Source organism: Girardinichthys multiradiatus, chromosome 12 (genome assembly GCF_021462225.1).
Source record: "Girardinichthys multiradiatus isolate DD_20200921_A chromosome 12, DD_fGirMul_XY1, whole genome shotgun sequence".
In the NCBI taxonomy this organism is placed as follows: Eukaryota; Metazoa; Chordata; class Actinopteri; order Cyprinodontiformes; family Goodeidae; genus Girardinichthys; species Girardinichthys multiradiatus.
The window spans coordinates 24337091-24362153 of record NC_061805.1 but is presented as its reverse complement, the minus strand read 5'-3'; the positions used below and the strand labels follow the sequence as shown (position 1 = coordinate 24362153).

The window sequence follows — 25063 nt, the reverse complement described above, 5'->3', positions numbered from 1 at the left end:
TCAATATGCAAAATTTCAAACTTTATTTTACATGTCTGTTTTTCAATCACATGTGGGGCCAGTTTCTAACATTCATACTTTGCAGGACCCACCTTCACACACGTTTGATTTTTAGTCAGTTATGGGGCTTGCTTTTAATGTTCGAACGTTAAGAGGTCCATCTTTACACACATAATTTTTTTAGCCAGTTATGGGGCTTGCTTTTAACATTTAACTCTTGTTAGGCCTTCATAAAGATTTGCTTTATCTTTAAATTAGGATCTATCAAATTCAATCCCAACCCTAATCTAACCCAAACATGCATTTGTCAAGACTTGATTGTTTAATGGGAAAAAACCTTAAAATTTTGTTAGTGATATTAATCCTTTCATCTGGCTTAATAGACTAGATATATATTGAAATGTGCATTCTTAAGTACATCTGTCATTATTCGATTGTGGTGCATTTTTCCTAGTCACAGCCTTAATATTCTTCCATTTGTTTAGGCATACAGGTCAATTTTTTATATATTTACAATCTTCATTTTAGCCAACTATAAAATACACATGATTTACTATTAATCATGAACTGCTTGAGTCAAAATTTAAAATGGACACATTACAAATGTAGCCACTGAATAAAGGAACTTTATTTTGAGCTGCACATGTTTTATTTCAACATTTTAGCACTGAATGTGCCATTTAAACATTTCCCATATTTCTTCCTCAGAACATGTATCAATAAACTGAAATATACTTTGTTTGAACTTTGTCCATAAAAATTACAAACAAATAGTAAAGAACTGGTGAAACAGGACCAGCCATGTGTTTCTACCTCTGTTCAGGGAAGCTCTGTCACTCATATTTTCTCCTCATGGTGGTTATTCTGTTTTTGACAAAGTACTTAACTGCTCTCCAGTCTCTTTTACTCAGTGCTTGTGGTTCTGCAGCAATGCATCTCTCACAGTCAAGCTTACCAGGAACCTGATTTGTCAATATGTACTTCCTTAAATGTTTATTTACAGCAGCACATTCCTCTGGGGTCCAGCTTCTTTTCACAACTTTTTCTTTACCTAAGGGCATAAAAAGAGCACAATTTAGTTTACAACTTCATTAGAACAAAACTGCATAGAGGATACATTCACTTTATGTACAATAATCCCACAATATCATTTAAATGAGATATTTTAATAATTCAACTATCTTTGTCAATAGTAATGAGCCTACAGTAAAAAAACAAGTAAATCAGTTTATTTCTGGGATATTAATCAGTCAGTGTCACTGCTGGTACAGGCAGTCAAACTCCACCAGGAGAGCACATCATCGATATGCAAATTTGCCAACAGGTAAATTTGATGCAAAGATTTTTTTCTGTCTTGAGGTAGATGTGTCATGTACATTACCCCTATTTAATAATAGATGGAAACGAACATCTCACAAATAATCCAATTTAACAATGACGTGAAACCCACCTGAGAAGGGGCGCATTAATTTGCATTTTACGACAAAATTCAAAAGTTTAGACCTGACATGTCTAAGTAAAAAAAGTCAAGTGGTTAATACATTTTGCTTCGGTCATTTAAATCTTAGTAAGCAGTAAATGTGAGGATAATTAGAATATTGATACTGTAGTAATAATTGGACCATTTAAAAGCAATCATGATGAAGTTATGTATTGAAGAGGATTACTCCAAACTCACCACTCTTTTTGGCAGACCTTTCGTTACTTTGGCTGCTAGAGGTGGGGGTACAAGAGGTCACTTCGTTGACTTCTGGCATCAGCCCATCTGAATTTGTGACTTTGAAGTACAGAAAAGAACAGGTTAAACTCATCTTATTAGAACAGCAAACACGCTGATCAAGGGCATAGATATCAACAGCGAACTAAAGAAAAAAAACCAAAAAACCTTCTATTTACACTTGTGTTCATAAAGAGTTATTTATTACAATCAAGTCCTGTAGAACCAATCTTGTTTGAATCAAATTTGGATGTTAGTAAATACTAGGCAGGATCAGATATAAATGTAATGGACTTGTAATATTAGTTAAAAGTGGTGGTATTAAAAAAAAATGAATAAAAATCAATGTTGAAGAAGAGTACTAACCCCAAACTGCAGTTTTACAAGCTCACCTTTCTTTTTGGTCAAGTTTTCCTGACTTAAGCCACTGGATGTGGGGATACAAGGTGTCTCTTCAGAAGCTTCTGGATCTTCTGAAATATTAATTTTAGGAACATAAAAAAACTGTTTAAACTTTCAATGATCTACAGTACTTTAACAGTTCATGTACGCACGTGGACGCCTCAGTTAATGAAAGAAAAACCCACAATGGTCACAAAAATAACTTGAATCTGACAAAGTTAATCATAAATAAAAAATTATATGAAAATGAACAAATTAAAGTCAGACAATGCTTTTCAAACATGCTTCAACAGAATTATTTAAACAAATAAAGTCATGAAACAGGCCTGGACAAAAATGATGGTACCCCTGAAAATAATGTGACCAAAGGGACGTGTTAAATCGAGGTGTGTCCATTAATTAACATCACAGGTGTCTACATTCTTGTAATCAGTCAGTGGGCCTATATATAGGGTTACAGGTAGTCACTGTGCTATTTGGTGACATGGTGTGTACCACACTCAACATGGATCAGAGGAAGCGAAGGAAAGCGTTGTCTCAGGAGATTAGGAAGAAAATTATAGACAAGCATGGTAAAGGTAAAGGTTATAAGACCATCTCCAAGCAGCTTCATGTTATGACTACAGTTGCACATATTCAGAAATTTAAGATCCATGGGACTGTAGCCAACCTCCCTGGACATGGCCACAGGAGGAAAATTTATGACAAAACAAAGAGACTGATAATACAAATGGTAACAAAAGAGCCCAGAAAAACTTCTAAAGAGATTAAAGGTGAACTTAAAGCTCAAGGAACATCAGTGTCAGATTGCACCATCCAACGTTGTTTGAGGCAAAGTGGACTTAATGGGAGACGACCAAGGAGAACACCATCTTTGAAAAATCATAAAAAAGCCAGACTGGAATTTGCCAAACTACATGTTGACAAGCCACAAAGCTTGTGGGACAATGTCCTATGGACAGATGAGACAAAAACTATACTTTCTGGCAAGGCACATCAGCTCTATGTTTGCAGATGGAAAAATTTAAGCATATGAAGAAAAGAACACTGTCCCTACTGTGAAACATGGAGGAGTCTGTTATGTTCTGGGGCTACTTTGCTGCATCTGGCACAGGGTATCTTGAATCTGTGCAGGTATAATGAAATCTCAAGACTATCAGGGGATTCTAGAGATAAATGTGCTGGCCAGTGTCAGAAAGCTTGGTCTCAGTCGCAGGTCATGGGTCTTGCAACAGGATAATAACCCAAAAAACACAGATAGAGGAAAACATTGGACTATTCTGAAGTGGCCTTCTATGAGCCCTTACCTAAATCCTATTAAGCATATTTGGAAGGTGCTGAAACATGCCGTCTGGAAAAGGTGCCCTTCAAAAATGAGACAACTGGAGCAGTTTGCTCATGAGGAGTGGGCTAAAATACCTTCTGAGAGGGACAGAAGTCTCACTGACAGTTATAGGAATCCTTTGATTGCAGTGATTGCTTCAAAAGGTTGAGCAACAAAATATTAAGTTAAGGGTTCCATCGTTTTGGTCCAGGCCTGTTTCATGAGTTTATTTTTTTAAATAATTCTGTTGAAGGATGTTTGAAAGCAGTGTCTGACTTTCATGTGCTCATTTTCATAGAATATTTATTCATTATAACCTTTGTCAGATTTAAGTTATTTCTGTGACCTTTGTTGGTTTTTCTTTCATTAACCGAGGGGTACCAACAATTTTGTCCACGTTTGTATATAGAACTCAGGTTGTAAAATGTGTTTAATTCAGAGAAAAGTGGCCCTTTTTTGTTTAACCGCTTTCTTTATTATGTGAACATTTTACCTTCTTGTGAGGATAAATTGGTGCCATTCTCAGTTCCGTCAGGCATATCAACTATGTACATGAAAGAAGAATTGTTTTCAAAAGTCAGAATTAACAATACACCAACAAGCAAAAAAAAAAAAAAAGTAAAATTAACTATTGCTTTAATCCATATCTTAGGTCATCCTAATTGACAGGAAATCAGGAGTAATATAGGTTTCCAGGGATATCAGTGCTCTTCATAATGTATATGGCAAAGAGACTTGTGTGAATGAGCCACTTGCCACAAAGCTGAATAAGACATTATGATATAATTGAAAAATGTTAGCTGGCAGTAGTGCTAAGAAATTGTATTTTCCTATAAATGTTTTCAGTAACATTTTATTTTATAAAACAAACTAACCCGTAGCTGTCAATTTGTAGGCTACATATTTTTGGACTACTAACTCTTTATTGTTCATTAATTATTTAGTTAATGACTTATTGTGACTGACCAAATTCAACAGTAAGAGGCCATAAATTAAGAGTTTTACCAAACCAGGCCACTTTTTTGATAATCCAAAGTAAAAGGTAATTTCATTTAATGTTGATTTTAATATGCTCTTCTTAATATGAGGTTTACAAAGAAGTAATTAGACAGGTTTTCAACCTTAACTGGTAAAAAAAGTAATTCCTTTTATAATACAACTAAACACCAGCGCTAGTGCCAAAACAACAGTTTACCAACTATGCATGAGAATATGAACTGGACCACTGTCTAAAATCATCTTTTCATAAAAACATTAAATTAGCATTTCCTTTCAAGCTTCCAGAGTCTGGAGGAAGAGTGGAATCCCTATTAGTGACATCTGCTGATTCTGGTCCAATGTGTTTTCTGAAGTCCAGTCAGCAATCTAGTATGATATTTAGACCACTTCACACATCCCCTTGTTGACAAGCTTTATTTAGATACTGATGTCACTTTCCCACAGGACTTGGCACCAGCTCTCACTGCCAAAAGTTGGTCCATTGACCACAGTGTTGCTGTGCTTGATTGGCCAGAAAACTGGCCCCACCTAAGCCTAAAAATCTAAGTTGTTTTGTCAAGAGAAAGATGAGGGACACCAGAAGTAACCATGCAGATGACCTGAAAGTGGCTCTAAAAGACACCTGGGCTCCCATTATACATTACAAAATATTGTTTATAATTGTTGTAATTTAATATAAAAATTTTCTGAAACACTGAATTTTAGCTTTTTTATTATGTTAGCCATAACTATGAAATTACAAAAACACAGGGTTGAAATATTTCACTGTGTAATGAATACCCAATATCAGTTTCAATTTTTGTAATGAATCGCCAAAAATATTGAACTTTTTGAATGCATCATATCAATACATTTCATTATATCTGAAAGTTTTGAATGTACCTGTAGATACAAAAATTAATATTTGTACTTTTTTTATGACAGAGCTTAAATAAAATTATGGCATGAAATTTCCCTACATCAGTCCTATCTTGGATGTTTTCAATTTAATGAAATTTTAATTAAAACAACATTAACATGCAGTCATCTAGTGTATTTAAAACTACAGAGATTATTGCGGTATAGAAAAAATAAACAAATTCATACCTTTCTCTTGTGAAGAACCATCCATGTCAAGAGTTTCTAATATGGTAATGAGATAAATTTGAAGAGATTTGTTTAATAGAACTAATAAAACACTCAAGAACCAATTCCACAAAAGATAGGAAACCATAAAAAGTACCTAAATAGCACCTTTTAATTTTTTTTTTTTTTTGCCTCAAATCAAATCAGAATAAGCCAACATTTTTATGTAAAGCCTAAATGATACCATTTTCAACTAATATGATGTTTATTCATCCTTAACAATAAAACATGCCCTCCTCCATAAATATCTCATTTCATTAATCTATTCTTAAATACCAAGGTTAGCAACTTCAATTTCCCTTGCATTAAAGTGTTAAATGTTAATACCGTTGACATCAAGGTGGATTTCATCCAGACTCTTCCCTTTATACTCTCCTAGCCGTCCTTGTTCCATTGCAAGGAGAACTTTGCTTATTTTTGCTAACTGTATGGTACCCTCTGGAAGGCGATAGTGCTTCCTGTGAACAGCAACATTATGCCCAAGGAAATCTGCCAACTGGTCAAGTTCTGTAGTCTTCAGGTTCAAAACTGTTGACAATGTTGCAATGTGTTTCCTGAGCTTTGTTGAGGTGAGTGCTGTAGGGTTTTTGAGGCCACTGCACTCACTCACAAACTGCCTTATACAGTCTGAACCTCTGAGGTAATGGACAGAATTCGGCAACGCAAACAGGTATTGATTTTCTTCCAGGACTCCACATTCTTCCCGCCTTCCAGTAAGAGCATCAAGGGATTCCTTCATCATTGGACCCAGCAGAACAGGAACTTTTCTTCCTCTTTTTCCCACAATGGTTATCCGGACAAAATAGTTGCAGAGCTTTTGTTCAAGTGCTGTGAGGGCCAGGTTAACATCCTCGTGTGTTTCTGATGTGTCCTTTGATAAGTAAACTGACAAATGCATCCTGGAAACCTCCCCAGCTCGTCGACGGTTGAAAAGGATTACTTGTGCCAGAGTCACTTTGGCAAGATCCTTCCAGCTGGACTGTGAGGCCTCTTCTTTCAAGGCATGTAAACATTCCTGCTGTCTTTCTAACAAATGGTTGTGAAGAATCTGGACATCGTGTGTGAAAGGTAACAGTAGAGGTGCATTCCACTTTTTCTGTTCAAGCTGGGTTAAAGCTTGGCTTGCAATATCATATTTCCAACTTTCTTGATACAGTTGTGCAAACTCCTCTGCGTTTTGCACAGCTTCCTTATCCTTCATCTTCAGTCCTTCCGTCTTAATGAACATGGCTAAAGAATGCATGTCGTGACCAACTTTTCGAGCGAGAGATGGTCGTTGATAGTTGCCACTTTCTTCACTGAATCCAGCTAGACGTCTTGCAGCAGCGACAACTGTAACATATTTTTCAGGCTTTATGAGATCTTTAATACTCTTCACAGAAGCAATATTTCTTGCCTCAAGTAGCAGTCTGCCAAGCTCTCTTAGCTTTTGACGGATGTATTGGTGCTGGCTGACTACCCTCTCATTCTTGTGGAACAATCTGTATCCAAAATCTAGTATGCATTGATCCTTCTTACATGCAACTGTAATCTCATCTTGATGCATCTCACTTAGAAACCTCCAGTATGAATCACTGAACTCTGGTGGAACTGGTTCAGCAAATGCACACAATGCTTGAACTCTTGTTTTCCCCTTTTTCAAAGACTTATCTTGAGGCTTGAATTTGCAGGACTGGAAATGTCGCCACATTGCCTTTTTTTTGAACAGTCCATAGCAGTACAAACAATGTTTGAATATTTCCCCTTCTGTTTTCTTCTTTGGTTGTTTCCACGCAATGAGCTTGCCTTGGTTACTTTCCATAACTTCAGTGTTGTGCTCAAAGTTTCCCTTATTTCGCAAATAATCCAACTGGAGTCGTCTTTGTTTTGAGTTTTTTGGCAAACTGTAGGCTTTTGCAACCTCTATTTTATCCATGTGTCTGCGCAATAGATGTCTTGACATTTTTTGAACAAATACTCCACAATACACACAGTGGTGTTTCTTATTATAGGTCCTGGATCCATCTTCCTTCTTCAAAACAGGAGCAACATAAACAGATTCTTCCTCCAGGGGGGCCCTTTCATCTTTATATGTAGTGGCTCTGGAATCATGACTTTCAAAGTTTCTAGTCTGACTGGACTCACTCTTACTCTGCCTGCAAAACTTGCTTCTATTTTGACTAAATGACATAGTTTTATCCTTCGGACCTTTTTCCAGACTTAATTCCACACTGGCTTCACTGTCTGTGCTTTCTCCAGTGGTTTCTGGAATATATTCATCTTCACTGTCTTCACTTGCCTCATCTAACCCTGCAAAGCTCCTCTGAATCATTTAGAGAAAGAGGAGAAGGAAGAAGTTAGTATTTCTTCCTCTATTAGAATTAATTAAAAAGAAAATCAGGCCTTGATTTAAAATCCACCTTGAAAACACAGATGTTAACTCTACAGATACATCTCAAAAAACAAGAAAATTGCATTGAAGTGAAATACACTGCTCAAAAAAATAAAGGGAACACTCAACTAACATCCTATATCTGAATGAATGAAATATTCTCATTTAATACTTTGTTCTGTAGAAAGTTGAATGTGCTGACAACAAAATCACACAAAAATCTTCAGTGGAAATCAAATTTATTAATCAATGGAGGCCTGGATTTGGAGTCACACACAAAATTAAAGTGGAAAAACACACTACAGGCTGATCCAACTTTGATGTAATGTCCTTAAAACAAGTCAAAATGAGGCTCAGTATTGTGTGTGACCTCCACGTGCCTGTATGACCTCCCTACAACGCCTGGGCATGCTCCTGATGAGACGGTGGATGGTCTCCTGAGGGATCTCCTCCCTGACCTGGACTAAAGCATCCGCCAACTCCTGTACAGTCTGTGGTACAACGTTGGTGGATGGAGCGAGACATGATGTCCCAGATGTGCTCAATCGAATTCAGGTCTGGGGAACTGGCGGGCCAGTCCATAGCTTCAATGTCTTAATCTTGCAGGAACTGCTGACACACTCCAGCCACATGAGGTCTAGCATTGTCCTGCATTAGGAGGAACCCAGGGCCAACCGCACCAGCATATGGTCTCGCAAGGGGTCTGAGGATCTCATCTCGGTACCTAAAGGCAATCAGGCTACCTCTGGCGAGCCCATGGAAGGCCATGCCACCCTCCAAAGAAATCCCACCCCACACCATTACTGATGCACTGCCAAACCGGTCATGCTGAAGGATGTTGCAGGCAGCAGATTGCTCTCCACGGTGTCTCCAGACATGTGACGTCTGTCACATGTGCTCAGTGGGAACCTGCTTTCATCTGTGAAGACCACAGGGCACCAGTGGCAAATTTGCCAATCCTGGTGTTCTCTGACAAATGCCAAGTGTCCTGCACGGTGTTGGGCTGTGAGCACAACCCCAATTTGTGGACGTCGGGCCCTCATACCATCCTCATGGAGTCGGTTTCTAACCGTTTGTGCAGACACATGCACATTGGTGGCCTGCTGGAGGTCATTTTGCAGGGCTCTGGCAGTGCTTCTCCTGTTCCTCCTTGCACAAAGGCGTAGGTAGCGGTCCTGCTGCTGGGTTGTTGCCCTCCTACGGCCTCCTCCACGTCTCCTGGTGTACTGACCTGACTCCTGGTAGCGCCTCCAGGCTCTGGACACTACGCTGACAGACACAGCAAACCTTGCCACAGCTGGCATTGATGAGCCATCCTGGATGAGCTGCACTACCTGAGCCACTTGTGTGGGTTGTAGAGTCCGTCTCATGCTACCACGAGTGTGAAAGCACCACCAACATTCAAAAGTGACCAAAACATCAGCCTGAAAGCGTAGATACTGAGAAGTGGCCTGTGGTCCCCACCTGCAGAACCACTCCTTTATTGAGTGTGTCTTGCTAATCGCCAAAGATTTCCCCCTGTTGTCTATTTCATTTGCACAAGAGCACAACAACATCAGTGTTGCTTCCTAGGTGGACAGTATGATTTTACATATGTTTGATTCATTTGGAGTTATATTGTGTTGTTTAAGTGTTCCCTTTATTTGTTTGAGCAGTGTATTTTTTGCCAGTCATCTCAGAAAATGGAACTCATATCTCATATAGAATTATCACAGAGTGATATATTCCACGTCCTTGTTTCCCATAATTTTGATGATTATGGCTTACTAGTAAACCCCAAATTCAGAATACTGTGAGGAAGTTAATTATTGGAAACTCATTGTTTCACACCTTAATCAGCTAATTAATTCCAAACGTCTACAAAGGTGTTCTGATCCTTCAAACCGTCTTTCACTCTGGGTCAGTAGAGATACAATCACGGGGAAGACTGCTAACTTCACAGATGGCCAGAAGACAGTCATCTACACCCTTTACAAGGAGGGGAAGCCACAAAAGTTCATTGCTAAAAGCAATTTGCGCACAGAGTTCTGGATCAAAGCACAGTAACAGAAAATTGAGTGTGAAAAAAGAAGTTTGGTAAAAGATGCAAAAACAACAGCGAGAACAGCAGCCTTGAGGGGGTTGTCAAGGTTGACAATGAGTGGGCTGAGGCTGGAGCATCAAGAGCCAGCACACAAATGAATACTAGACATGGGCTATAAACGTCGCATTCCTGGTGTCAAGCCACTCCAGAACCAGAGACAACATCCAAATCATCTCACCTAGGCACAGGAACTCGACTGTTGCTCAATGGTCCAGAGTCCTGTTTTCAGCTGAAAGTAAATTCTGCATTTCATTTGGAAATCAAGGTTGCAGACACTGGAGGAAGAATGAAGAGGCACATAATCCAAGTTGTTTTAAGTCCAATGTGAAGTTTCCATAGTCAGTGATGGTTTGGGGTGCCATGTTATCTGCTGGTTCTGGTCCACTGGGTCTGAAGTTCATAGCCAATGCAGCCATCTAGCAGGGAGTTCTAGAGTTTGTTCTCTGACAAAGTTCTCTCTGCTGACAAGCTGTATGGAGATGCTGGGTTTGTTTTCCAGGAGGACTTGGCACCTGCCCACACTGCCAAAAGTACCAGAACCTAGTCCAATGACTATGGTATTCCTGTTCTTGATTGGCCAGCAAACTCCCCTGACCTTTAACCCCATAGAAAATCTATGGGATGTTGTCAAGCGCAAGATGAGAGACATCAGACCTAAAAAGGCAGATGACCTAAAGGCAACTATCAAAGCAATCTGGGCTTCCATTACAGCTATGCAAAACCACAGGCTGATGGACTCTATGTCACGGTGCATTGATGCAATCATTCATGCAAGAGGAGCCCAACCAGATTCTTAGTGCATGGAAATGGACATACTGTTGAGAAACTTGACAGTAGAGCTTAAAACATCCTTTTTGGTTGGTCTAATGTGATATTCTAATATTCTGAGACACAAAATTCTGAGCTCTCTTTACCTGAAAGCCATAATTGTCTAAATTACAAGAAATAAAAGCTTGAAATATTCTACTCAATGTGCAATAAATCTATAAAACAATTGTTTCACTTTTTGAAATGACTGGCAAGAAATGTTGCACTTTTGAGCAATATTCTAATTTTTATAAATGCACCTGTATGAGAGTGCTTGGTCAAGTTTAATATACTCTTGTTTTGAGTAAATTTAGATCCAAACAGATAAAGTAAAATGCAATGTTAAGGAAAATATCAAATTTTAAGAAAATAAAAGACATATATGCAAAGATTTGGGCAATTTAAAAAAAAAAGTTGTCAACTGAACAAGATGAACAAGCAACAAGAACAAGAAAATTAGTAAAACATGCTATAGCAATGAACGCCTTTCATTTTAAGCAATCATATCAAAAGTCTACTCTGGTATTACTCTTTAAATGACATTAATTCATGAGGCTTACAGAGAAGTAAGTTCCTCTTATAGGCCTTTGTGAATCCATTGCGAATGAGGTTGAAGGGCCTTCCATACAGTCATTACTTGAATTGTAGATAGCATCAGAAAAACTTGGAACTTTATTCATCTGTTAAAAGATTATATCAAGCTATAATTATTCAATTCCTGTGATTGTACGTGCAGACACACAGTTATTAAAAAAAATAAATTAGTTTCTTGTGACTTTTTAGATTTTAAAAATAATTGTATGTCTTTACCATTATTGTTGTTCTTTTTATTTGCTTTTGTAGAGGTGCAGAGACGTCTTTTTGGGAATCATCATCACTGTCTGAGTAGTCCACTAGAGACACTCCTTTGATGATTGATAGCTATATGGGGATGATGAAAAGAAATGTGTGGTTACAGTATATGTAAGCTAATGATGTAGTGCATGACTGTAAAACACTGGAATTTATTTGCTGTAAATAACTGAAGTTTCTATTGACTGCCTTAACTGATAAATGACCGGTGCTGCAAATATGATCGAAAATATGTCAAAACCTTGGATCAATGGTCCCCACAAGGACACATACAATGCAAAGAAATTGTTACCGAGAGAACAAGTAAAAGGCTCCAAAGATTACTTCTTACAACAAAAACAAATGGGTTGAACGCTGTTTAAGGTATCCTACTTTACAATCAGCAAAAGGGTACACACCAATCATGGATTCCTTCCTTACACATCAGCTTAACAAATTAAATAAAACCAAATTCTGACTAAATAACAGCTTCTCAACTAAAAGCAATCTACGGGGACAAGCATGTAAACTAAGTGAACAAAAATAGGTCTCCAAAGTTTATTTCTCACAAGTCTAAATGAATGTTAATATAATGTGCTTCCATAATGTCAGGTACTACAACTATGATCTAGAAATATAACAAAAGCTTAGATCCACACGGGAGGGCCCCACAAGGAGGCACATTTCAGAAATCCATTACTGTTATGCGTGTGTAAGTGACTGGCCTGGTTGGACCCCACATGGAAGCACGCTTCAACAATCTATCTGAAGGTGTGTATGCCACTGGCTTGTTTGGGCTCCATGAGGAAACCATTAAAAACATGTGATCAGATGACTGGCTGAATGCTGTTTATGGTACCTTCTGACTAAAAAATAGTTTCCCAACACAAGCTAAACTAACAAGCATGTAAACTAAGGGAATGAGAGCAGGTCTCCAAAATTTATTTCTCACAACAAAGTCTAACTGAATGTTACCTGTAGGCTGGCATCCTGTGTGATGCTGTCATCAGGGAAAGAGTCCCACGAGTTTCTGGCTGGCTCAGCTACAGCAGTAGATGACTGCGAGCCTGTCACCTGGAATTAAAACCACAAATAACTTACTAACATCATACAGATAACATAAATGACAGACTCAAGACCTGTAAAGATAGTCCCCAAAACCAAAAGTGCACTTCTAACTACAAGTGTTCCAGTCAGTTCTGGATTTCTAATCAGGTCCTATAAAAGCATCTTTATGGATGTAGTGGAGCATCCTTCAGCCTGACAGTTTAGCTGTTGAAGATGTGCAGAATTATAGCTGTAATATAATGTGCTTCCATAATGTCAGGTACTACAACTATGATCTAGAAATATAACAAAAGCTTAGATCCACACGGGAGGGCCCCACAAGGAGGCACATTTCAGAAATCCGTTACTGTTATGCGTGTGTAAGTGACTGGCCTGGTTGGACCCCACATGGAAGCACGTTTCAACAATCCATCTGAAGGTGTGTATGCCACTGGCTTGTTTGGGCTCCATGAGGAAACCATTAAAAACATGTGATCAGATGACTGGCTGAATGCTGTTTATGGTACCTTCTGACTAAAAAATAGTTTCCCAACACAAGCTAAACTAACAAGCATGTAAACTAAGGGAATGAGAGCAGGTCTCCAAAGTTTATTTCTCACAACAAAGTCTAACTGAATGTTACCTGTAGGCTGGCATCCTGTGTGATGCTGTCATCAGGGAAAGAGTCCCACGAGGTTCTGGCTGGCTCAGCTACAGCAGTAGATGACTGCGAGCCTGTCACCTGGAATTAAAACCACAAATAACTTACTAACATCATACAGATAACATAAATGACAGACTCAAGACCTGTAAAGATAGTCCCCAAAACCAAAAGAGCACTTCTAACTACAAGTGTTCCAGTCAGTTCTGGATTTCTAATCAGGTCCTATAAAAGCATCTTTATGGATGTAGTGGAGCATCCTTCAGCCTGACAGTTTAGCTGTTGAAGATGTGAAGAATTATAGCTGTAATATAATGTGCTTCCATAATGTCAGGTACTACAACTATGATCTAGAAATATAACAAAAGCTTAGATCCACACGGGAGGGCCCCACAAGGAGGCACATTTCAGAAATCCATTACTGTTATGCGTGTGTAAGTGACTGGCCTGGTTGGACCCCACATGGAAGCACGTTTCAACAATCCATCTGAAGGTGTGTATGCCACTGGCTTGTTTGGGCTCCATGAGGAGAACCATTAAAAACATGTGATCAGATGACTGGCTGAATGCTGTTTATGGTACCTTCTGACTAAAAAATAGCTTCCCAACACAAGCTAAACTAACAAGCATGTAAACTAAGGGAATGAGAGCAGGACTCCAAAATTTATTTCTCACAACAAAGTCTAACTGAATGTTACCTGTAGGCTGGCATCCTGTGTGATGCTGTCATCAGGGAAAGAGTCCCACGAGGTTCTGGCTGGCTCAGCTACAGCAGTAGATGACTGCGAGCCTGTCACCTGGAATTAAAACCACAAATAACTTACTAACATCATACAGATAACATAAATGACAGACTCAAGACCTGTAAAGATAGTCCCCAAAACCAAAAGAGCACTTCTAACTACAAGTGTTCCAGCCAGTTCTGGATTTCTAATCAGGTCCTATAACAGCATCTTTATGGATGTAGTGGAGCATCCTTCAGCCTGACAGTTTAGCTGTTGAAGATGTGCAGAATTATAGCTGTAATATAATGTGCTTCCATAATGTCAGGTACTACAACTATGATCTAGAAATATAACAAAAGCTTAGATCCACACGGGAGGGCCCCACAAGGAGGCACATTTCAGAAATCCATTACTGTTATGCGTGTGTAAGTGACTGGCCTGGTTGGACCCCACATGGAAGCACGTTTCAACAATCCATCTGAAGGTGTGTATGCCACTGGCTTGTTTGGGCTCCATGAGGAGAACCATTAAAAACATGTGATCAGATGACTGGCTGAATGCTGTTTATGGTACCTTCTGACTAAAAAATAGTTTCCCAACACAAGCTAAACTAACAAGCATGTAAACTAAGGGAATGAGAGCAGGTCTCCAAAGTTTATGTCTCACAACAAAGTCTAACTGAATGTTACCTGTAGGCTGGCATCCTGTGTGATGCTGTCATCAGGGAAAGAGTCCCACGAGTTTCTGGCTGGCTCAGCTACAGCAGTAGATGACTGCGAGCCTGTCACCTGGAATTAAAACCACAAATAACTTACTAACATCATACAGATAACATAAATGACAGACTCAAGACCTGTAAAGATAGTCCCCAAAACCAAAAGAGCACTTCTAACTACAAGTGTTCCAGCCAGTTCTGGATTTCTAATCAGGTCCTATAACAGCATCTTTATGGATGTAGTGGAGCATCCTTCAGCCTGACAGTTTAGCTGTTGAAGATGTGCAGAATTATAGCTGTAATATAATGTGCTTCCATAATGTCAGGTACTACAACTATGATCTAGAAATATAACAAAAGCTTAGATCCACACGGGAGGGCCCCACAAGGAGGCACATTTCAGAAATCCATTACTGTTATGCGTGTGTAAGTGACTGGCCTGGTTGGACCCCACATGGAAGCACGTTTCAACAATCCATCTGAAGGTGTGTATGCCACTGGCTTGTTTGGGCTCCATGAGGAGAACCATTAAAAACATGTGATCAGATGACTGGCTGAATGCTGTTTATGGTACCTTCAGACTAAAAAATAGCTTCCCAACACAAGCTAAACTAACAAGCATGTAAACTAAGGGAATGAGAGCAGGACTCCAAAATTTATTTCTCACAACAAAGTCTAACTGAATGTTACCTGTAGGCTGGCATCCTGTGTGATGCTGTCATCAGGGAAAGAGTCCCACGAGGTTCTGGCTGGCTCAGCTACAGCAGTAGATGACTGCGAGCCTGTCACCTGGAATTAAAACCACAAATAACTTACTAACATCATACAGATAACATCAATGACAGACTCAAGACCTGTAAAGATAGTCCCCAAAACCAAAAGAGCACTTCTAACTACAAGTGTTCCAGTCAGTTCTGGATTTCTAATCAGGTCCTATAACAGCATCTTTATGGATGTAGTGGAGCATCCTTCAGCCTGACAGTTTAGCTGTTGAAGATGTGCAGAATTATAGCTGTAATATAATGTGCTTCCATAATGTCAGGTACTACAACTATGATCTAGAAATATAACAAAAGCTTAGATCTACACGGGAGGGCCCCACAAGGAGGCACATTTCAGAAATCCATTACTGTTATGCGTGTGTAAGTGACTGGCCTGGTTGGACCCCACATGGAAGCACGTTTCAACAATCCATCTGAAGGTGTGTATGCCACTGGCTTGTTTGGGCTCCATGAGGAGAACCATTAAAAACATGTGATCAGATGACTGGCTGAATGCTGTTTATGGTACCTTCTGACTAAAAAATAGTTTCCCAACACAAGCTAAACTAACAAGCATGTAAACTAAGGGAATGAGAGCAGGTCTCCAAAATTTATTTCTCACAACAAAGTCTAACTGAATGTTACCTGTAGGCTGGCATCCTGTGTGATGCTGTCATCAGGGAAAGAGTCCCACGAGTTTCTGGCTGGCTCAGCTACAGCAGTAGATGACTGCGAGCCTGTCACCTGGAATTAAAACCACAAATAACTTACTAACATCATACAGATAACATAAATGACAGACTCAAGACCTGTAAAGATAGTCCCCAAAACCAAAAGAGCACTTCTAACTACAAGTGTTCCAGTCAGTTCTGGATTTCTAATCAGGTCCTATAAAAGCATCTTTATGGATGTAGTGGAGCATCCTTCAGCCTGACAGTTTAGCTGTTGAAGATGTGAAGAATTATAGCTGTAATATAATGTGCTTCCATAATGTCAGGTACTACAACTATGATCTAGAAATATAACAAAAGCTTAGATCCACACGGGAGGGCCCCACAAGGAGGCACATTTCAGAAATCCATTACTGTTATGCGTGTGTAAGTGACTGGCCTGGTTGGACCCCACATGGAAGCACATTTCAACAATCCATCTGAAGGTGTGTATGCCACTGGCTTGTTTGGGCTCCATGAGGAAACCATTAAAAACATGTGATCAGATGACTGGCTGAATGCTGTTTATGGTACCTTCTGACTAAAAAATAGTTTCCCAACACAAGCTAAACTAACAAGCATGTAAACTAAGGGAATGAGAGCAGGTCTCCAAAGTTTATTTCTCACAACAAAGTCTAACTGAATGTTACCTGTAGGCTGGCATCCTGTGTGATGCTGTCATCAGGGAAAGAGTCCCACGAGGTTCTGGCTGGCTCAGCTACAGCAGTAGATGACTGCGAGCCTGTCACCTGGAATTAAAACCACAAATAACTTACTAACATCATACAGATAACATAAATGACAGACTCAAGACCTGTAAAGATAGTCCCCAAAACCAAAAGAGCACTTCTAACTACAAGTGTTCCAGTCAGTTCTGGATTTCTAATCAGGTCCTATAACAGCATCTTTATGGATGTAGTGGAGCATCCTTCAGCCTGACAGTTTAGCTGTTGAAGATGTGCAGAATTATAGCTGTAATATAATGTGCTTCCATAATGTCAGGTACTACAACTATGATCTAGAAATATAACAAAAGCTTAGATCTACACGGGAGGGCCCCACAAGGAGGCACATTTCAGAAATCCATTACTGTTATGCGTGTGTAAGTGACTGGCCTGGTTGGACCCCACATGGAAGCACGTTTCAACAATCCATCTGAAGGTGTGTATGCCACTGGCTTGTTTGGGCTCCATGAGGAGAACCATTAAAAACATGTGATCAGATGACTGGCTGAATGCTGTTTATGGTACCTTCTGACTAAAAAATAGTTTCCCAACACAAGCTAAACTAACAAGCATGTAAACTAAGGGAATGAGAGCAGGTCTCCAAAATTTATTTCTCACAACAAAGTCTAACTGAATGTTACCTGTAGGCTGGCATCCTGTGTGATGCTGTCATCAGGGAAAGAGTCCCACGAGTTTCTGGCTGGCTCAGCTACAGCAGTAGATGACTGCGAGCCTGTCACCTGGAATTAAAACCACAAATAACTTACTAACATCATACAGATAACATAAATGACAGACTCAAGACCTGTAAAGATAGTCCCCAAAACCAAAAGAGCACTTCTAACTACAAGTGTTCCAGTCAGTTCTGGATTTCTAATCAGGTCCTATAAAAGCATCTTTATGGATGTAGTGGAGCATCCTTCAGCCTGACAGTTTAGCTGTTGAAGATGTGCAGAATTATAGCTGTAATATAATGTGCTTCCATAATGTCAGGTACTACAACTATGATCTAGAAATATAACAAAAGCTTAGATCCACACGGGAGGGCCCCACAAGGAGGCACATTTCAGAAATCCATTACTGTTATGCGTGTGTAAGTGACTGGCCTGGTTGGACCCCACATGGAAGCACATTTCAACAATCCATCTGAAGGTGTGTATGCCACTGGCTTGTTTGGGCTCCATGAGGAAACCATTAAAAACATGTGATCAGATGACTGGCTGAATGCTGTTTATGGTACCTTCTGACTAAAAAATAGTTTCCCAACACAAGCTAAACTAACAAGCATGTAAACTAAGGGAATGAGAGCAGGTCTCCAAAGTTTATTTCTCACAACAAAGTCTAACTGAATGTTACCTGTAGGCTGGCATCCTGTGTGATGCTGTCATCAGGGAAAGAGTCCCACGAGTTTCTGGCTGGCTCAGCTACAGCAGTAGATGACTGCGAGCCTGTCACCTGGAATTAAAACCACAAATAACTTACTAACATCATACAGATAACATAAATGACAGACTCAAGACCTGTAAAGATAGTCCCCAAAACCAAAAGAGCACTTCTAACTACAAGTGTTCCAGCCAGTTCTGGATTTCTAATCAGGTCCTATAACAGCATCTTTATGGATGTAGTGGAGCATCCTTCAGCCTGACAGTTTAGCTGTTGAAGATGTGCAGAATTATAGCTGTAATATAATGTGCTTCCATAATGTCAGGTACTACAACTATGATCTAGAAATATAACAAAAGCTTAGATCTACACGGGAGGGCCCCACAAGGAGGCACATTTCAGAAATCCATTACTGTTATGCGTGTGTAAGTGACTGGCCTGGTTGGACCCCACATGGAAGCAAGTTTCAACAATCCATCTGAAGGTGTGTATGCCACTGGCTTGTTTGGGCTCCATGAGGAGAACCATTAAAAACATGTGATCAGATGACTGGCTGAATGCTGTTTATGGTACCTTCTGACTAAAAAATAGTTTCCCAACACAAGCTAAACTAACAAGCATGTAAACTAAGGGAATGAGAGCAGGTCTCCAAAGTTTATTTCTCACAACAAAGTCTAACTGAATGTTACCTGTAGGCTGGCATCCTGTGTGATGCTGTCATCAGGGAAAGAGTCCCACGAGGTTCTGGCTGGCTCAGCTACAGCAGTAGATGACTGCGAGCCTGTCACCTGGAATTAAAACCACAAATAACTTACTAACATCATACAGATAACATAAATGACAGACTCAAGACCTGTAAAGATAGTCCCCAAAACCAAAAGAGCACTTCTAACTACAAGTGTTCCAGTCAGTTCTGGATTTCTAATCAGGTCCTATAAAAGCATCTTTATGGATGTAGTGGAGCATCCTTCAGCCTGACAGTTTAGCTGTTGAAGATGTGCAGAATTATAGCTGTAATATAATGTGCTTCCATAATGTCAGGTACTACAACTATGATCTAGAAATATAACAAAAGCTTAGATCCACACGGGAGGGCCCCACAAGGAGGCACATTTCAGAAATCCATTACTGTTATGCGTGTGTTAGTGACTGGCCTGGTTGGACCCCACATGGAAGCACGTTTCAACAATCCATCTGAAGGTGTGTATGCCACTGGCTTGTTTGGGCTCCATGAGGAGAACCATTAAAAACATGTGATCAGTTGACTGGCTGAATGCTGTTTATGGTACCTTCTGACTAAAAAATAGCTTCCCAACACAAGCTAAACTAACAAGCATGTAAACTAAGGGAATGAGAGCAGGTCTCCAAAATTTATTTCTCACAACAAAGTCTAACTGAATGTTACCTGTAGGCTGGCATCCTGTGTGATGCTGTCATCAGGGAAAGAGTCCCACGAGGTTCTGGCTGGCTCAGCTACAGCAGTAGGAGCCTGAGAGTCATTCAAGAGACAAAAATTAAGATTTTGTATACCTAATTAATATTGCAACTTGCATACTTGATTTTATTAACTTACTTTTTCACGCCATGGCCATTTAGAATCACCATAGTTGTAATCAATTTCAGTTCCTATTTCTATTTTTTTGATGGCAAACAGGCACAAATGGGGTTGATCATTTACTATTATTTTTTTCATGTTGCAGTTTGGAGACTTGTGGTTGTCGTTCACTAATCTTCCCAGAGAGCCATCCTCTATTGAAGCATCAATGCTAGGAGAGAAATAAAAGACATCAAACATTTTGCATAATATAACTAGTCTTTCAGTAAAATAAAAGTATGCTTACAGAAATAAAAACCTATATAAAAACCTATTTCAAAAGACAAAGTTGTGAGGCAGATTGAATGTCTTTTTGACAGCCACACAAAACAAATAATTTTTCAATAGTACATGTATGATGTGTTGTTGAGATATTGCTTCTAAGTGACTATCACTGATTAAGGGGCTTGAATTCCAGTCTCGTTTTAGAGTTCATAACTCCTCTATAGAAGATATTTGGACATACCACCAGTGACGATTCTGCCATTCAAACTCAAAGAGAAATGTACTCTCCTTTTCAGAGTACTTTCTTGTTTGGCATTTATCTGCTGATAGAAGTTGACCCCTGTATTCTAAGACGAAATCTCCTTGTTCAATGGGCTGGGTAGCAAACACACCCCTTCCTGCAAGGGCATTTTAAATAAACACAATGGTTAGGAAAAATTTAATTATTTTTTAATTTTTACATAAACCATTAACCATATAAATGTGGTAATATCTTATGATGTTAAATTCTTCCTTAGAAATCAAAAATACAACACCCAATATGAATTTGGTTGTTTTTTATATGTCATTTTATAAAAACATAAATCAATCCTTGGGTAAATGGTCCAAAAATGAGTTTCTTACCTTTGTGATCATCAATAAATCTTTCCATTAATCCTGGTTTGTCCTTTGAAGATTGAATGTAAAAGGTTGCTTCATCAGCAGGCTTTTTTCTTGCCTTCCTTTTAGACATTTTTGGCGCTAAAAAAAAAATTTTAAACATGACACAGACAACTAATAAGCATTATAATATATATAAGCACTCTATATTAATTTAAAAAGATTTGTAATCATGCACTGTATGGAGTCTGAAGGAATAAAACTGGCCAGATGGAGAACTAAGAGAACAAGAGTGAATAAAAAAAACACAGAATATTTTTCTATAATCTCTTTCAAAAAATCTGCCTATATTAATGAAAATGTTTGCCAGAAGGAAGCTGAGCTTTGGTACTTTTAACCAGTCACAGTTCCTATCAAATCCAAAAAAGGCCTGAAACAGCCCTTTAATTAAGTGGGTAGGTGTTTAGGATGCACAGACTGAAAACTAGATGGAGAAACTCTAAATAGTTCAAAAGTGGCATTTCCCCTACCATTATCCAATAGGGGTGCTCCAACCCAACCAAAGAGACAATTATATGAGAATAACTTGCAACTATAACTAGCGTTTTTAAAAAGTAACATGTCCAACACAGACCAGCAAAGCCATAGTGCTGCATCCAAACTTGAAGCACCAGGGGTGAAGGGGCAGCTACGAGCTCCACCATAACTGTATACCTAAGATGTAGCTTGCTCCACAGCTCAGATCATCACTGGAACATCTTTATTTCATCACACCAGTTCTACTGCAGCTTTATACATATTCAGAGTGGAATTCAGAATTCTTCTGTTTGCAAACAAAGTCCGATCTGATTCACGTTGCCACCTCCTCATATCCTCCTATTCTATGCACCTCAGTGCAAGCTCTTCTCACTTCAGCACCATGGGGAGCAGAGGTGGAGAAACCTCTGCTCCCAAACTCTGAATCCTTCTGGCTATGTCTACATTAAGTCATAGATGATAGAAATGTATACCCAACCAAGAATACAAATAGTTCCAAACCTGTTTTCATGTGGACAGGGCCACAAACATCAGCAACACTGAGACTCTCCCTGTTTATATCCAGACTTACAACCAATCTAATCAAGACTGCTTACTCTTTGTAAATCCAGACATTACATTTGATGTTTGTGTCTGGTTTGTTGTTATTGATGGTTTACTTTATTTGTAAGGTGACATTTTGTCTTTTGAATGGCACCTGTAAATATGTATTATTATTACGCTAACGTATGACGTCACGTGGCTGCTGAATTAAATGATAGTTATGTCAATATCAACAGCCTAAGTGAAGTTATTTCAATAGCTTTACCAATATAACTCATTTTAATTTCAAGGAGCTACCAACTCATTTTTATTATGAGTCTGTTTTAAAAGTGAACATATGCTAACGTTCTTAGCATACAGTGCTAGCGTTCTTGATAGTTTTATTCGCGTCAAAATGCTTATTTTATTAAACTGCAGCATTCTTTCACGTAAAAAAAACCTCTCGAGACATACAGAGACACACAGACATAACACTGAGCTTTAACAAGTGTTTGGCGAGTTTTTAAGAAGTTTCGGCGAGCAACTACGGCCAGAGTCCGGTTCTGGGATCGGCTGTTATGGAATATTAAAACATGGAATTCACCCCGAATATAACACGGAGCAACTATACATTCTGTTGTTTCCTTTTACACCACTGTGTTTAAAATCACTGTAAGCTAAAATGAATGACAAGTTAAAACGCCGGACTTTTAGGGGAAATCCTTACGCCACCGAAGTGACAAAATACCGAATGGGAAGCCTAAATCATTGCGTACAACCCCCTCGGAGTCTGGATTAAAAGCATTTCCACATCAGTTTCTTGTATTTAGTATTTACATGCTGTAAATTTACTCACCACGTATGTTGTGTTTGGTTCTGAGTAGCGTCTCGTCTTCCTTTGCAGCGTTTCCTCCTCACATAGAGCAGTTTCAGCCTGGCGCCGTCACACGTTATGAAGTGCCGTAAAAATGTTGTAAACGTATAAAGTGCCGTAAAGCTGGCGTTGTTAGCCGCTTGAAGCTAACATACCTGTAGCTAACAAACCTGCAGATTAAACTAATAAGTAAACTGATTGAAAATATTAAATAACTATTTATTTATACCTTCATTTTTCTTATGTCCAGAATATAAAAAATGCACAAGATATTTTTTTTCTAAATAAGTCTAAAGAATGAGTGTATTTTTTATAAAGCACAAAAGTGTAATGAACATTAAATAGCATGTAGATTAATTACAATTGTAATATAGGAATTTTAATAAAGAAAATGACAATGAATTATCACAGGGGCTTATGCAAATGTTTACACTATTGTTTTAGTTGCTATGCTTACTAAAATAATAATTACCTGCTTTAAATCTTTAATTTGGTTGTAATACCTAGTGCTGTTATAATATTTTATAACAGGAATTATACAAAAACCACTTTCTGAAACTTCAGGAAATTACATATTTTCTTGGGATATCGGCCACTCTTATTGGTCAAAAGTTGGACCAGGCGGGCTCAATGATACACACTTCCTGTAGTGTGTATACTTGCAGTACCACTTCCCACAGACAAGGGGTCTCTACTGAGCAAACACACTGTGCACACACTTTTCCAATCATTGCTACCAAGTGGGGTAAGTGAAAAAAAAGCATGAGGCATGTTAGGAGAGCATCCCAAGCTGCTTTAGAGTGGTTTCCCATGTGGGGTCCAGGATTTTGGAACCCACAAAGACACAGAGCCCCACTTTGTTGGTGGGCTCCCTGCGTTTGGGCCTTCCATGGTAACAAAAACAAGTGCACTCTCTCTCTCTCTCTCACACACACACACACACACACAGCTCAACTTCACAAAATGAGAAAACTATGAAGCAGCTCTCAGAGGAGCAGGCTAGAAGAAATGGGTCAAGAATAGTGCTGTGCTCTGCTATAGTAGCAGCTCCGTGTTTCTGCTGCTTCATTAAAGAGGAGGTCGGCTCAGGACAACTCAAATAACTATGTGTGAGCATGCACGCAAAAACACACAGACAGTCCAAGCACGAACCTGTTGTTCGTTTGAGCATCAAAGCCAATTTCCACTGAGGATGATAGACTCAATTCAGTGTTACACATTTTTAAATGGGATTTACCAACTGTTCTATTCAAGAGTCTTCTTAGAGTTTACATCAGACAATGTTGTGCTGAGAGTCATGAGTGGAGTAAAAGCTTTTTTTAACGCTCTTGTAGTAGTAGTAGTAGTAGTAGCTCAAGTTAATGGTAATTAATTCAAAATTATGAAAAATGTCTTAAATACATTCAGACAGATTAAAAAAAAAGTTTTTTTCTTGCACCAACTAGTTTTAACATTCCCAAAAACTATAAACTGTAGAAACTAAAAGACAAGCAAGACAAATAAGATTTGTTTTCCAAATTATTTGAATTATGATCATGCATAATGAGCCAAATCATTCATCACAATGAAACAAACACATCATTTTATTGTCTTGTCTTGTAAATTATGTCTGAGGACCAAACCAGCTCCTTTTTTTATTGCTTCAATTTGTCCCTGCAGCTGATATGCAGCAAGTTGAAATGAAACCCTTCATTATACTGCTACACTGCAAATGCCTTAGCGTTCTGACTTTGATACAGTGGAAAATACACTTTCAAGGGCACAGCATGTAATGTATCAGAATAGGTTAAGACTAAGATGCAACTTCGTGTTGACCAGCACATTACTAAACCCTCCCACCACCACCACCAAGTAAACACAACCCTGTGTGTGGCAGTCCTTGCTGTCTGAGGAAACAAAACAGGGGTTTAAAACCTGCAGGGTTAATCCTATCTCTGCCGAAAACAACCCCAGGGTCACAAAACCCAAACCGTGAAGACAACATCTCTTTGGGGTGAAGATGCAGAGTCTGTCCCCTGGAGGAATGCCTCCAACCAACCAACCAACCAACCAGCAAACCAACCGTGGACAGCTCCAGGGAGGAAGGCAGCCAGCAAACTGCATGCATCTTTAAGCCTCGACAAGGACAGGCAAGGAGGCGGGTAGGGATTGGATGGTTTTGAGCAAATAGGATGCAGGTTGGAAGTGTTCAGAAAAGGCCACTTCTTCTTTTTCACATACTCTCACCTTTGACACCAGCACACATGTTAAATGGACTGAATTTATAGAGGGCTTTTCTAGTCATAGCAACCACTGAAAGAGCTTTACACTGTAGCCACATTCACT

The 25063-nt window shown here is 39.2% G+C and overlaps 2 protein-coding genes across 5 annotated transcripts in view; both read right to left on the bottom strand.

Moving 5' to 3' along the window:
- efna5b (ephrin-A5b) overlaps positions 1–25063 on the bottom strand; it is a 177729-nt gene that overhangs the window by 142293 nt on the left and 10373 nt on the right. The gene's annotated exons all lie outside the window — the stretch shown is intronic.
- On the bottom strand, positions 609–8118 carry LOC124877151. 3 transcript variants are annotated; one of them, XM_047380182.1, is made up of 6 exons: positions 5895–6687; positions 5529–5564; positions 3937–3987; positions 2110–2190; positions 1679–1777; positions 609–1051 (listed from the first exon to the last, which is right to left on the bottom strand). In XM_047380182.1, the coding sequence occupies exons 1-6, from the start codon at positions 6463–6465 to the stop codon at positions 834–836; spliced, it is 1056 nt and encodes a 351-aa protein (XP_047236138.1). In that variant the 5' UTR covers positions 6466–6687; the 3' UTR covers positions 609–833. The 3 variants fall into 3 exon arrangements, 2 of the variants coding, with proteins under 2 accessions (XP_047236138.1, XP_047236137.1); XR_007040452.1 differs by lacking the exons at positions 3937–3987; positions 5529–5564; positions 5895–6687 and adding an exon at positions 6694–8118; XM_047380181.1 differs by lacking the exons at positions 609–1051; positions 3937–3987; positions 5529–5564; positions 5895–6687 and adding an exon at positions 6694–8118 and having other exon boundaries at positions 1677–1777.

Coding starts and splice junctions, on each gene's coding strand:
- LOC124877151 (XM_047380181.1), bottom strand. CDS start 7,878: ATGATTCAGAGGAGCTTTGCAGGGTTAGATGAGGCAAGTGAAGACAGT. Junction 2,191..6,693: donor AAAGTTGGAAATATGATATT/GCAAGCCAAGCT, acceptor TTAATATTTCAG/AAGATCCAGAAGCTTCTGAA.